This window comes from Hippopotamus amphibius, chromosome 1, assembly GCF_030028045.1.
Source record: "Hippopotamus amphibius kiboko isolate mHipAmp2 chromosome 1, mHipAmp2.hap2, whole genome shotgun sequence".
NCBI classification, from domain to species: Eukaryota; Metazoa; Chordata; class Mammalia; order Artiodactyla; family Hippopotamidae; genus Hippopotamus; species Hippopotamus amphibius.
This window is the reverse complement of record NC_080186.1, coordinates 168,993,304-169,009,231: the sequence shown is the minus strand read 5'-3', so window position 1 is coordinate 169,009,231 and position 15,928 is coordinate 168,993,304. Positions and strand designations below refer to the sequence as shown.

Below are 15,928 nucleotides of genomic sequence, written 5' to 3'. Positions count from 1 at the left end.
CTGGGAGCAGTACTTGTTGGAATTAATCATTTGGTTTTCCAGAAGGAGCTAATAGAGGACTCCCTTCCAATCCCACCACATACACATCACCTGCTTTGGATGAAGACCAGAGTTTGGTGTGGTTGGTGGTGGTTCATTTCGCTTGCCCCATGATCTTCCATTCCACATTATTGTATAGTATCCACTTTTCATTGCCTATCACAATTTGTTTTAAAAACAGAACATTTTCATTACGTTTAAGTAGAGAATTGTAGGTGGAAATATGGTCAAGAAGGGTTTTTTTGTTTGTGTGGAACATGAAAGCGATTCACATAACCAAGCTGGTGCAAATGATTTTCAACGCTTGATTTGAACATTTTGAGTATGTTGTCTATCTCCCTCGTGGTATAACATTGTTCTCAATTAATGTCTCAATTTGATCGCTATCAACTTCAACTGGTCTACCCAACTGTGGAGCATCGTGCAGCAAGAAATCTCCAGCATGAAACTTCACAAACCCCTTTTGACACATTTGATCAGTCACAGCACCTTCTCCATACAATGCACAAATCTTCTTTTGCCTTTCTACCTTTCTTGAAATCATAAAACATAATATGCCGGAAATGTTGCTTTTTTTCTTCCATCTTCAATACTGAAATGGCTACACAAAAATTCACCAATTTTGATTTTTTTTAATGCATGCTGATATGACAGCTGTCAAAATACTATCTAACAAAATTGTTAAAGACAATTAAGCGCTACTAGAGCCATTTTATGGAAAATACCGAACAAACTCAGTAAATGGCTGGTTTCAGTAGTAGAGCAAGGAAAGTAAAAGCCTGGAACACCTTTTTGGGCCAGAAAGTAAGGTATATTACTTAAAGACTATTGGGTCATGCCAAAAGGACATGGGAGCTGACTTAGAAAGGGCTCCCACTGGCTAAATCTGGGGCAACCTAATAATCAAGAAGAATGACAATATTAGAAATACAAAAATAATCCTTGATTTCATGGTGATTCTTTTTTAAGGAGACGGAGGAGAGGGGCAAGTGGAGAAAGTTCTTCTATACAGAATACCAGCTAATAAATGTAGACGGAATAAACAACTTAAACCTTCTACTGCACACTGAACACTTTCACCTGGGTGACCTCTCAGCATCTCAAGTGCAATATATCCAAAGCTAAACTAATTATCTATACCCCTAGCTGTGTCTTGCTCCTAGGTTCCCTGATTTAGGTGACAGTATTAACTTTCAATGGCTCTGGTAAGAAATCTGTCAATCCTACTTTCTAAACATCTCTGTTCACCATGTCAACTGGAGCAATTTAGAGATTTCTTATTTCTTACTGGATAACAAAAAAACAGCCTTCTTGCTTTTAGTCTGGCTCCCTGTAATCCATTCTTCAGAGTACTGCCTTAGTGATCTTTCTAAAAAGAAAATACAAACTCCTTAACAAGGAGAACACAGTCCTTCATGTTCTGGTTCCTAACCACGCCTTCAGCCTCATCTATTTTACTACTCATTCTTGTCCCAGTGTTCCAGCTACCCAGGCAACTTGTATGTTCATACCAAGCTCATTTTGTGGCATTCGAAAATGCTGTTCCCTTTTCAGGAAATATGTATTGTTCCTTCTTCGCCTTTCATATATTCTAATCTATACTCGAGTCAGGGTTCCCTTCACTAAAACAATTTAAATCACACCTGTCTACCCTTTACTCCTCTCTCCCAATCGCCCTCCTACAAACTCCTGAGCACCTGTTATGAGCAACTATCATAGTACTTAACCAGGCTGTAGTTCAATTGTCTGTGTACTTGCTTATCTCCTCCCTTAAGAACTTTAATCTTTTATCCCTGGCACTTAAAAACAGGGCTTTAAAAATATTTACCACAAAAACATTCATTAGGCAGTCTTCCACCAAAAAAAAATATGCATTCAACTCTGCCTCAATCCAAACTTCAGCTGGCACTTGTGACCCTTATAAATTCTTTTCTAAAAAGTGTACTGCAATGAAACCTTCTCATATTAGTTGAATGCTTTTAAGAAACCAAAATAGAATGGGCTACCATCCTCTGGAAACAAGATATAAAATAGAATGGTATAAAAAGAAAAAAAAAAAATCACAAATCAAGCACACCTGTTTTCATTCTACATAAAACTTAAGAATTATAAAATTCCATTAAAGTGACAGAGGCACCTTAAAGTATTACACTTCATATAGTATAGGCAAGATTAAATAAGAAGCATTGTTTTAGGAAAATATTAGGCCGCTATATAGATGTCAATAAAAAAAAAGTTCAAAGCTTAAAACGTAACCTAAAGTTCACTGATAGAGAGAAAGCAGTAGGGCACTACTGGACTGACGAAGTGACTGATGAATCATGTGACCTTGAGCAAGACATTTTACCTCTCTTGAGTTCAGTTCCTTTATCTGTATGCAACCCATTTCACTAGCTTTTGAACCATCAGCTAAAGTATTTTTGGAAGAGCTACATATACATACATCCACAAATACATGCTAGGTTGTGCTGCTACTTCTGCTATGTACTAAGTGTCCTGTCTAACCAGTCCCACTGTCTCTGCCACAAGTCAAAGCCAGAAGCCCTACAGCTGCCTACTTTTGGGCAAAGTAGTAGAGAATGTCTGGTAGTGGGGAACATCAAACGGGGGCTGCTTATGCCTCCATAACCTCAAGTTCTTAATAAAGTGGCTCATTCAGTTTTTATTTACAGACAGACCTCAGTTTACACAGGCTAGTTCAAGGTAAAGCCAAATAATAATTACAGTGTTACAGAGCTCACAATCCTACACCCCTTTCAAAGAACATGACTTTGTCATACAGGCAAGTTCACCATGCCTGGCTGCTCCTCCTCTTTGCAGAACTCTCTCTCTCAGGGAAGCTCCTCATCTCTCAAAAACAAGATCTTATGGTATCTAAACTCCTAAATGGCCCCAGTTTTTTCCTCAAATTGGGAATCTCCCACACATGTAAAATGAGGTGTCTTGGAAGAGAACTGTCTGGCCCCATCCAGCTCTAGTGTTCCCTTTCTATATGGTTTAGTTTACAAATGAAGGTCAGAGGGCCCCAGAAGCATAAATAAGTTCTCTTACTTTCCAAGGAACCCTCTGAATGTGCATCTGCTGTAGAAAAGCACAACAGAATCTTTGTTCTGCCACCCTCAAGGATGCACACAGTGACTCACTCAAAAACTACTCCAAGTACAATGGTGCTCTTTCGCCAATTGAGGACAAAACCTCAAGTGTACATTTAAAGACCATTATTCTAAACACTGAAATAGGTTAACAAATAATTACAAGAATACTAAATTTCACATTCTTTCAAGTCCAAGCTCCCTCTTTAACTTTTGGTAACAAAAATAAGCTAGTTTTTTTTGTCTGTTGTTTTTACAAAACCCTTCTTTGGATTGTAAATAGGCAATTACATTAACATCTAGCTGAGTATGAGATATTTGCCCAGCAAAAGTTTTAAGCTATATGGTTAAAAACACATGAAAAGTTAAAACTGGCACTGCAGTTAAAACTGCAAATGTGTTTTAAAGCCATATAAAAAAGAAGTTCCTGTTTCAAGGTATGACTTAAGTTCCTCTATCTGAATTGTTTCTGAAGCACTGCCAGGTAAAAGACATAGTTTCTTTAAGATAACTGTACATTATTCATACTTTAATAAGAGGATATTAATAGCAAATTTTGCCATTGTGCTAAACTTCATCAGTCTTTTTTTCCCAGCACTTCAAATATCAGACCAATAGAAATCACTACTAGAAAAATAGGGGAACAGTATTTTTCAGATTCCTTTTCTTTCTAAAGTCGTTTACACTACAAATGTTTGGCTACCTACTATATAACAAGTATTGCATGAGGGAACTGGGAGATAAGGATATAGTCACTGTCTTCAAGAAGCTTACAGTCCAGCCAGAGACAAACATGCTAGTAATCCTAACACAGTACAGTAATTGCTATGGTGGAGGAAAGGACACAGAGGAGTGGGAGATGAAATTTCAGTGAGCAGTCTGGATTTGTCAGGAGATGTTCTAACAAAGGAAATAGGGAACTAGTATATATGGCTACATTTACTGAGTGCTCATTATGACTGGCACTTTGCTAAATATTTTACATATATTATCTCATTTAGTCCACGTAACAATCCCCCAAAGATAGTCAATCTTAACGTTGTAACTTTCCTAGGGTCACTCATATTTTCAGTACTAGAGCCCAGATCTGAAGTAGGCTTGTCCAAATGCAAAATTCCAGGGCCGTAAACACTTTCCCATCCTATATAAAGCAAACAGAAAGGAGAATACGGCACAATGAACAATGCCCCTAACCTCTGTTCATATATCAGAATCATTTAAGGAGACTTCTACAAATACCAATGCTTGACACCCCATTCCAGAAAGTTCTAATTCAAGAAATGAAGGGTGGGCCTGAGCATTAAAAAAAAATTCCCTAGGTTGAGAAGCATATGTAGCCCAGGTCAAAAAGTACTGTTAGGATATTTACATTTCTCTAACAATTACTGATGTTGAGCATCTTTTCATGTGTTTGTTGGCCACCTGTACATTTTCTTTGAAGAAATGTTTATTTAGTTCTCCTGCCCATTTTTTGACTGGGCTGCTTGGTTTTTTTGATATAGAACTTGCATGAGCTGTTTCTATATTTCAGGGATTAATCCCTTGTCAGTCTCTTCATTTGCAAATATTTTCTCCCATTCTGAGGGCTGTCTTTTCATTTTGTTTATGGTTTCCTTTGCTGTGAAAAAGCTTTTAAGTTTAATTAGGTCTCATTTGTTTACTTTTGTTTTTATTTTCATTACTCTAGGAGATGGATCAAAGAAGATTTGCTGCGATTTATGTCAAAGAGTGTTCTTTCTACATCTTCCTCTAAGAGTTTTATACTGTCCAGATTTACACTTAGGTCTTTAATCCACTTTGAGTTTATTTTTGTGTATGGTATTAGGGAGTGTTCTAATTTCATTCTTTTACATGTAGCTATTCAGTTTTTCCAGCACCACTATTCAAGAGACTGTCTTTTCTCCATCATATATTCTAGCCTCCTTTGTCATAGATGAGGTGACCATAGGTGCATGGGTTTATCTCTGGGCTCTCTATCCTGTTCCATTGATCTAAACTGCAATGAAGTATCACCTCACACCAATCAGAATGGCAATCATCAAAAAATCTACAAAAAATAAATGCTGGAGAGGGTGTGGAGGAAAGGGAACCCTCCTACACTGTTGGTGGGAATGTAAATTGGTACAGCCACTATGGAGAACGGTATGGAGGTTCCTTAAAAAACTAAAAATAGAACTACCATATGACCCAGCAATTCCACTACTGGGCATATACCCGGAGAAAACCATAATTCAAAAAGATACATGCACCCCAATGTTCACTGCAGCACTATTTACAATAACCAGAACATGGAAGCAACCTAAATGTCCATCAACAGAGGAATGGATAAAGAAGATGTGGTACATACATACAATGGAATATTACTCAGCCATAAAAAGAACAAAATATGCCATTTGCAGAGACGTGGATAGACCTAGAGACAGTCACACAGAGTGAAGTCAGAAAGAGAAGAATATCATGTAATATCGCTTATATCTAGAAAAATGATACAGATGAACTTATTTGCAAAGCAGAAACAGAGACACAGATGTAGAGAACAAACATGGATATCAAGGGGGGAAGGGAGGGATAGGATGAACTGGGAGATTGGGGTTTACATATATACATTACTATGTATGAAATAGATTACTAATGAGAACCTACTATACAGCACATGGAACTCTACTCAATGCTCTGTGGTGACCTAAATGGGAAGGAAATCTGAAAAAGAGGGGATACATGTATACGTATAACTGATTCACTCTGCTGTATAGCAGAAACTAACGCAACACTGAAAAGCAACTATACTCCAATAAAATTTTTTTTTAAAAAAGTGCTGTGTTAGGATATTTATAAGTAGTTAAAAATGCATGTGTTTGGGGGAAGGGGATGATAAGGCTAGAGTGCTAGGCAGAAGATAATGGAGGACTCTACATCTTTCCCGTTCCCATCAGAGCCAAACTCACAAACAGTACACTTGCTGCCTTCACTTTCTTGGGTCTTATTCTCTCTTTAATCCACTGCAGTCAGGCTCAAATTCAGTCCAATGAAATCATTCTGATGGAAGCAACCCGAAGAATTTAGGAGTCTTCATCTTTATTGAACTCTCTATAGTACCTGACATTAATGATTAGGGATTTCTTTCTGACATGTCCTTCTGTAACACCACTCTTCTGTTCTCCTCCTACCTCTACAAACAATTTTTCATTTTCTTTGGCAGTTTTCTTTTCTTTCCACCATCCCTTTAATATTAGAGCACTCAAAAGATCTGCCCTTCTAGTCTCACTCGGTTTGTTCACTCTGAGTATTCCTACAAACCCCATGACCTCACCTATGACCCATATGCTGCAGACTCTCACACCAACTCAGACCCATAACCTGGTTTGATCTGAAGCTCCAAATGCTTAATGAACATCTCTATCTGCATCCCCTGCAGGGAGTCTCAAACCCTTTCCAAAACTGAATTCTCTTTCTAGTGTAATTCTCCTCTTTAAAATAATGTACTTTTATACACAGTTACCCAAATGAGAAATTCAAAAATTATCTAAGCTTCTGCTTTGCTCTGTAACAGACCTAACCCAAGTCTATCTCAACAAGCAAAAGACAGAAAAGTTTTGCCACATGTGCCCCAGAGCTATTGCAGACACTTGAGAGGAACATAAGGACAGAGTATATCTTGGCCTCAAGTGCAGCATCTGGGGTTTGAGGCAGTTTCTGCAAGAGTAGGACTGGAGAGAACGTGGGGACCAATCCAAAAAGGTAGGTGAGTCAAGGTATAAAGGATAAGCAGATGAAGATCAAGGAAAGCCAAGAGAGGAGGTTCAAAGTCCAGCCCAGAGATAAAATGCAAAGAACCAAGATAGTTTCATCGTCCTCTTGGTTGCTGAATACACACTATACGACTCCACTCAAATGAAATTCAAAAACAGGCAGAATCAATTTACGGTGAAAGATGTCAGAACACTTTCCTTTGGGAAAGGGACAAAGGGGGAGTTTTTGGAGTGCTGGTAATATTCTGTATCATGATGGTAGTTAAATATACTTGTGAAAATAAAGCTGACATACTTAAAAGCATGTGGACTTTACTGTATGTGTATTACAGTCAATTTCAAAGTTAACAAAAAAGTCTGGTGGAATGTACAAACTCCCACTTTAACCAGTGACCATACTGGGCCAATTCTACTTCCTCACTATTCCACTATCACATATTCGACTATCTTATCTCACTCCTGAACTACTGCATTTGTTTCCTGTAACCAGATTCATATCTCCTGATTTCCCAATTATCCCGATATAATCATTAATAGTCTTGCCTTTCACACAGAAAAATATCCCAATTTGGGCAAAATGTTATTTGTTCATCCTACTGTAAACCACCCTGTCTCTAGTGTAGCAGGCCTCTGCCCCCTCCCCACCCATCCCGTCCACTATCCCCCACATCTTCAACAATGCCCGCAAAGTATCTTTGTAAATCTGCTCTTATTTCTGAGCTTCAAACCCTCCAATGGTTCTCCTTTATTTACAACATCCAGTCCAAATCCCTGAAATGATCCAATCCTATTTTAGCCAGCTTCAACATTTAACATCCAACAACCACGTACCACCCCCTTACACACAAAAACACCCCATACACTAGTCCAGTGTTTTGCAACCTTCTTTCATTATCATAACCCTCCAAAGCATATTCTTCATAACTGCCACCCATCTCCAATTAAATATTAAGGAATAAGACTTTGTCAGGTACGGGTGAATTTTGTGTAGCTATTACTACACAAACCATAGCAATACCTAAGATTTTTTTTTCACTCCTCCCAAAAGACCCAATTTTTGTCCCTTTGGGGATGACATCATTCCCATTAGGAATGCATGCTCTAGACTTACAGACTGGCTTCTTGTTCTACAAATGTACCTGGCTTGTCACCATTAGCGCCTTTGTTCCTGCCACTCTCTGCCTGGAATGACCTACCTTCTGGATATCATCCAGACTGCTATTCACGATATTTAAGATTTAATTTAAGGCTCCTCCAAGAAGCCTTTCCTTTCCCCACTTGCAGCTGTAAACTTACCTTTGTCACTAGTAACCTTAACATTCTACTAACATCTTCATGTCTGTCTCCTAAGTCACTGAAGAATAGGGACCATGTCAAATTTCTCTCTACAACCTTAGCTTTTAGTATTGTGTCTAATATATCACCTGTTAACTGAATGAATAAACTAAGGTTATCATCTGCATGAGGTAACCATACATCTCAGTTTGCTGGAGACAGTCCTTTAATCTGTTTTCCTGGTATAAATATTAATCCACCTCTTTTAATTATCAAAAATGATCTGAATGATAACATATTGCTACCCTATCTAGGCAGCAGGAAATACTTAAATTCTGAGCAAGAATAGAAGATGATCAGATCCGAGTATTGAAAGATCATTCTAGCAGTAACATGACAATAAATTTAAAAAACTCAGGCAAAAATTCAGGGGTGAAATACTAAAAGTGTGAACTAGGGTAGTAGAGCTGGATAGGAAGAGGTAGAGAGACATTCAAGATGTAAAATCAAAAAAGGCTTAGTGACCAGTTAGATACAGAAAGGAAGACAGCAGGGGGAATCAAGAGTAAAAACATGAATTTCTGGGTTGAGCAACTGCAGCAGTCACTAGCAGAATATTAAAGAGGAGGAATGATGATAGTTTTAATTTGAGACTAGTGATTGAAGAACCTGGAGGACAATTTAGTGGTTAGATACATGAATCTGAAGCACATGCGAGGGGGTAAAATATAGACCTAGGCCTATAAAATATAGGCCTATAAAAATTAACTTAAGTCACATTGCTGAATGAGACCACCCAGGATGTACAAAATCAGCAGTTCTAATAAATAGAAAGTATTGGGTTGGCCAAAAAGTTCATTTGGTTAGTGAATACATTGTTCAATAAAGTTCTTGGTGAAAATGAGAAATGTGTCTTTTATTTTTACTTAAAAGATAACATTGGGTTGGTTTTTGGCTAACCCAATATTATCTTTGTAACATGAGGACTTTACAAAATTAATTCTAAATTTGTTCTATTTAACATATTTATTGATCATTTAACATGTGCAAAGTATGGTATTAGGCACTTAGAAACGGAAATATAAGAGAAATAAGGTGCTCACTCTGAAGTAAAAAAGACTGTAGAGAAGGAATGGCATTGAGTATGGAATGAGTTGAGAAAAAGCCAAATTCAAGGTCTCAATTTTGACTGTGGAATCTTTAATTCTGGTATAACAACTCAAAATGAGTACCTTAATAGCTTTTGTTGCTTTAGAGCACTGAGCTTCCCACGGAGTATTTACGCCTAAAATTTTCCATTACAGAAAAAAATAAAAAGACAACTTTGTAAAGTGCGAAAGGAAATCAGAGAACTAGCTCAAAAAAGACAATGTGCAATGGAAGCTGAATCTACACAGTAGGAGAAATGGCCAGAAAAGTAAAAACTGAGTTAGATAGAACACACAGTCCTAAATGGCATACTTTACAAAACTTTCCATTCTGTCTGGCTCACTAGGATTATGCTTGAGTTGATAGTTTCATGTAAGGACAACAAACGGTTCAAAATAAAGGAACCATTAATTTTGTCCCAGAAACAAACAGAAGAGTTCTTTATTCATTAATTATATGATGCAACCATCTGATTACAAGATTATAAGACACTGATTCTTACCTATTTGTATATTTTTTCATAAAACTTTGCATCCAGTAGGTGTTCAAGGAAAAACAGCTTCAATGAATGGATTTTACCTCCTTCTATTATACATGTTATTGGTTCAGCTTCCAGGACAGCACCACTCTTTCCTGGTTTTTCTTCTGCACTGTTTACTCCCATGCATTCTCCTTCGCTGGTTTCTGCTCTTCTCCTCTGACCTTGTAGTGATCAAGTGCTCCAGGTCTTTGGTCCTCTTCTATTCCCATGTACCCTCACTACTTTGGTAATTTCATCTAGTCTCATGACTTTAAACATTATCTTTAAGCTAATAACTATAAAATTTCTATTTCAAGCCTAGCCTTATCTTTAGAAATAATTATAAATTGTATATGCAACTCCTTACTCAACATTCCTAACAGCCATTTCAAATGTGACATGTTCAAAACTGAATTTCTGATCCACTCCCCTCCCAAAAACTATTCCTGCAGCTTACCCAGTCTCTTTGATGGCAGCTCAAATTCTCTTTGGTGGTAACTCCAACACTCCAGTTATTCAAGCCAAAAACCTTGAAATCACGCTCGATTCTTTTTTCCTCAAAGCACAAATCTAATCCATTAGCAAATCCTGTTGGCTAAATCTTCAAAATATTTCCATAATTGACTACCACTCACCACCAGCATTACTATCATTTTAGTCTGAGTTATGATCATCTCTTCCCTGCTTTAATGTGACAACCTCTAAATGATGTTCCCATTGCTTTCTACTCTTTCTCCCACACAGTCTATTCTCAACCCAGCAAGCAGCCAGGGGATGCTTTAAAAAGTAGGATAACATCACTCCTCTGCTTCAAAACACTTTGGTGGAAAACAAAACCCTCTTTCACTCAAAATAAAAGTCAAAGAATTTATAATTTAGAGAGTCCTGCATGATAAGCTCCCTCCTACATACCACTATCATCTCTCTGATTTCACCTCTTACCACCCCTCTCCCAGTCACTCAGAGCTCCTCGCTATTCCTTGAACGCACCAGACACGCTCTCATCTTAGGATCTTTGCAATGACTATTCTACTTGGAAAGCTATTTCCCCACATATTTTCCCATGGCTAACTCTATCACATGAATCAAGACTTTAATCAAAATTCATTTCAACCAGGACACTGACTAGCTTAAACTGCACCCAGTCCTTGTCCCTTGCTTTATCCTGCTCTTTTTTAAATTAGCAATTATCACCTAATATATTATGTAACATACTTATTTACTATATTTATCTGCTTATTCCCTTCCCCCTTCTGTTAGAATGTAAACACCAACAGGGCATGTCTGTTTTGTTCACTGACACATCCTAGTGCACAAGATAGTGCCTTGAACTGGTAAGCGTTCAATAAATAATTGCTGAGTAAATATATTTATAACACACCCTTTAAGAGTCCACTAAAAAGAAGGCAGAAATGACCCTGTGAGAATTTCATCAAATTATTTATCACAAATAAATCATCACTAAGATTCAATTTATCACTTCTTTATTGATACTTCTGTACCCTGAACAAATTCTATACTCACTCAAAAGCACTGCCAGCGATGGGACTTCCCTGGCCGTCCAGGAGTTAGGACTCCACGATTTCACTGAGGGGCTGGGTTCAATCCCTGGTTGGGGAAACTAAGATTCCTCCAGCCCATGGCATGGCCAAAAATAAATACAAAAATAATTTTAAAAAAACAGTTTAAGCACTGCCGGGACTTCCTAGGTAGCACAGTGGTTAAGAATTCGCCTCCCAATGCAGGGGACACAGGTTCGATCCCTGCTCCAGGGAGATCCCACATGCATCAGAGCAACTAAACCTGTGTGCCACAACTATTGAACCCATGTGCCACAACTACTGAAGCCCGCAAGCCTAGAGCCTGTGCTCCGCAACAAAAGAAGCCACCAAAATGAGGAACCCGTGCACCATAATGAAGAGTAGCCCCACTCTTTGCAACTAGAGAAAGCCTGTGTGCAGCAACAAAGATCCAATGCAGCAAATAAATAAAGCACTGCCAATGAATCAAGCAGTTAACACATTATGCTGCTAGATGTCAGAGCTCCAGTCTGTGTATTGTGGGCAGTTGTTTAGCATTTCCTTAAACAATGCTGTTCCAGTAAAACAAGATAAAGTACTTAACACAGCACACAATGGCCAACATAACTTTGTGAACAGTTTAGAAAATTGCCTAAAGCTCAAAAGTAAGCAATTTCAAACTAAGTAATTCTGTTATTAAAGAGAATTAGGATTTTTCCCATTAAAATGTGATTTTATCATAAGTAACATTTAAAAGTAAAACCTACATTATACACTGTAAGCCTTGTATGATACTTTCTAATAATATAAAAACTATGGCAGATTCACCTGTTCAAAGTGAATTAACTCACAATGACCTCAAGAATTATCACTGGGAAATTAAGACACATGGGATTACAAATGCAGATCTCAAAAAGAGGGCTGTGGAAAGTGGTAGAATCTGCTTTGTTTTTATGCAAAGATCAGGATTTCCAATAACAATATCTGACCCATCAGCTACAATTACAGCTTGACTAATGTCATTTCACAAAAGGTCAGCCCAAATTACTGAAACCTACTATGCAAAACATAAATCTGAAAAACACCAAAGTGACTTAGGAAGAACTAACCAAAGCACTTCATTTTATTTACTGCAATTACACACAAGACAATCCAACAATCCATTCACAATGTTGGTGGTTTTTGCTTTTTGGTTTAGGAAACATACCACTTATTATGGAAACTTCTCCAAATCAAAGAAAACTAACCCCCCCCCCCCCCCCCCCCCAATCTAAGCCTCTATAGCGACTGGCAAGGTTAACAGGTCTTAGTTATTTGCCCGAAAACCAGCCTTCAGGTCAAGTGAAACTCATTTAAGCTGATGCCATTACTACTAACTCAATACAGCAGATTTTGGATTCAAGCACAAAACACTGTAAAATTTCCCAGTGACACAGTCTGGGAAACTACCTCCAGAACTGATCTTCAAGTACGCATATATCTCCACTATAATTCATCATCTAACTGGATGCAAACTTTTAAACTGATCTTGAAAACTTTATCGTTCTTTAGGCAATTGACAGTATTTCAAAGAGAAGCTATTTCTTAATAACATGGCTGTTATAGTTCACTTACAATTTTTCATAGTCTACCTACGGGACAATCTCAATTCGAGACCTACATTTTACCCCGAGGAAATACGAGTTAGTAATGGTGCTTTCTGATCGAAAACACTGGGAAGTCACCGGCAAAGACGGGTGTGCAGGGAAGGCGGCATCGCGAGCAGGAAAGACGGTCGTCACCCGCCCGCGACAAGGGCCCGGGTCAGGCCGGGGACGCAGAGAACTGATACCCTGGCAGCAGGTGCGAGCCTCTGGCAAGGGGACAGTCGCCGCAAGTTTCGGACTGACAGAGGGATGCTGTCCGTTGGACAGCGGGAGGCGCGCCGGGTCGGCTGGCCTTACCTCGGGTGTCCGCTCGGGCGGCTTCTTCTTCAGCGCCTGCCTAGCTCCGGGGTCCACGGGTGAGTTCATGGTCGCGGTCGCGGCCCCGGCCCCCGTGCTCCCCAGCCTGCCCTTAGCAGCCCGCACGACAACCCATTCGCCCTAGGTAGGGGGGGCTACACCCTTACCCCACTCCCCTGAGAAAGGGAACTCCGGGCTGCGGCAGGGACCGCGCTTTGGCAAACAAGCCTTCGCAACGCCCGCCCAGGGCCTCAGCCCACGCGCAACTGGCCAGAGGGAAGCCCGCGCGGGGGCGGAGGGAAGGCGAGTGCGCATGAGCAGCACGCGCAAGCGCGCAAGCGAACGCCTAAGGGCGTAACTCCGCGATGACGTAAAAACTGAGGCGGTACAGTGAAGCCTCTTCCAGCCCTTCTTCGTGAGATTTGAAGAAACATCGCGAGACCTCACCTAAGCCCGTCACCGGATCCGCTGCGAGTTGCGGTTTCTGCCGCTCCAGCTTCCGGTGTAGGGGCCGGAAACGCGCTGTGACCGACTGAGCGAAAATAGCGTGTTGGAGAGCGAACCGTGGGTCAGGCGTTCGGGGTGGAGAGCTCAGTTTGTGCCGAAATCCGGAAGCTCAGGGCGTGGCCAAGCCCCTGGCCAAGCTCCAGCTTTGCAACGCCAACACCGCTTTCTTGGAGAATGTGCGGAAGTCGAAGCGGCCATTCGGCAAATAAGGAAGTTAATACACTCTCTTCCCAACCACTTATAATTAAATGAATCTCTTGTGGAAGGGTTCCGCCGAGAAGTACCTGCCTTGTCCAAGGCGGACGCCCTGACATCTGGGCCGAGGAACCGAAGCTTCATAGCCTTGAGGGGGGGTGGGCAGCCGCCGTGCCTGCAGCCAGCTCAAGAGTTACTGCTGGTTCGCGAAGTCAGTCTGGACTACGTTCACATAACCAATGCCCAGGACAGCCTTCCCTCCGCCCAACCCCTTCTCAGGCAGCGGGCCTTAGGGTTGCCTGGCTCAGGAGTGACTGCAACTACATTTTACATACTAGTCTGTTCCCAATAGGCCGAATGAAGCAAATTAACATTTATTTATAGTCTCTTGGTAAGAAAAACATGTAGACTACTGTCTGGGGCAGCCGGACAGCTGCAGAGGCTGTTTCCACCGTAAGGTCATTGACAGAATTCTAGAATCCATCGTTCTAAACAGTCCTATGCCAGTGCACAGGTGGGCCGCTCTAGTTACACAGTGCCTTACTTGGGAGCCATATAAGCATGTCCTTTCCACTGAATACATCTTAGTATTTCTTATATTGGCATGGTTCACTAACTGGAAGCGATTTAAGATTATGACGTTATTCACATTAATTTTTAATGACATGGTAAGAAAATTATATTTTAGAGTAACAACAGGGAAAGGAGAGTTCAGGCTGCAACATTCACCATTTCAGGGACCTAGTAATGATGGCTGATGTTAATAAGGGTTTTGTTTCCCGTTGGTCATTCAGCTTGCCCAAACTTGAAGTTTACAACATAATATTAACACATTTCTTTTTTGAGTATAGGACAAAAACCTTACCAGGGATGTCTGGAAAGAAATTTTCAGTTGATCGAAAGTAATTGTGAAATTGGCGCTTTCATTTTTTTGTGTATAAACATATCCTCTCAAAAGTCTGCATAAGACTACAAAGGTCATCCCTTCCATTTTTCAAGCATGTTTCCAAAGCCACAGCAATATTTTGAAAAGAGGGAAAAGAAATTAAAGCATTGTGACTACAATCTTGGACTTTAGGGGCAAACATCTGTATTTGTGTCTTTAATAGGCCATTTCTAGTTAAATGACTTGGTTATTTAATATTTCTGAACTTCAGTTTCCTTATCTGTAAAATGGGAATGGTAAAAGACCTACTGCTTTGGAATTTTCTTAAGATTACATGAGATTATTTATGATAAGCATTTACATAGATGTTGCCTGCACAATCCAGGCACACTTTATTATTTCTATCACTTTACCTCTAGGAAGGGATTTCTCTAAAGCATAAATTCAAATTTGAAGAATTGGCTAAGTTTTTTCCTTTACTGCTTTTTTTTTTTTTCATTAGAACTATTCAGAAACACAGTTAAGTATTCATGAAGTTGTGAAGCAACAGGAACTCTCACAAACTGCCAGTTAAGTGTATATTGGGAAACCACTTACAAAAAAAAAAGTATCTAGTAAAGCTGAAACTTCACATACCCTTTGACAGCAAGTCCACTCCTTGCATATGTCCTAAAGAATACCCAGAAAAGATGAACAAAAATGGTCACTGTTCTTATTAGCCCCAAACTGGAAATAACCCAATTGTCCATCAACAATAGAATGGGTAAACTGTTGTATACTCATTCAGTGAAATACCACCTACATAGTACATGAATTAATCTCCAACATAATGCTGACAGAAAAAAAGCAAAACAAAATATGGAGCATAATTATGCAAAGTTCAAACACAAGCAAAACTAAAGTATTATCACTTAGGGATGCATAGTCAAAAGTAAGACTATTAAAAGAGAGCAAGGCAATGTTTACAAAAGTCAGGTTGGAAGTTACAAAAACGAGAAGGGAAAGTATTATGATCAATATAGGGCACGTGATCAATATAGGGCACATGGAGGA

At 39.5% G+C, this 15,928-nt stretch overlaps 1 protein-coding gene across 17 annotated transcripts in view; it reads right to left on the bottom strand.

Moving 5' to 3' along the window:
- Positions 1-13,579, bottom strand: part of RAPGEF6 (Rap guanine nucleotide exchange factor 6) — a 232,112-nt gene extending 218,533 nt beyond the window's left edge. For all 17 annotated transcript variants that reach the window (XM_057735731.1, XM_057735740.1, XM_057735751.1 and 14 more), the window contains exon 1: positions 13,288-13,579. In XM_057735731.1, the coding sequence (XP_057591714.1) occupies positions 13,288-13,356 (69 nt within the window). In that variant the 5' untranslated portion in view covers positions 13,357-13,579. The remainder of the gene's footprint in view (positions 1-13,287) is intronic.
- Between the last annotated feature and the right edge of the window lie 2,349 nt (positions 13,580-15,928).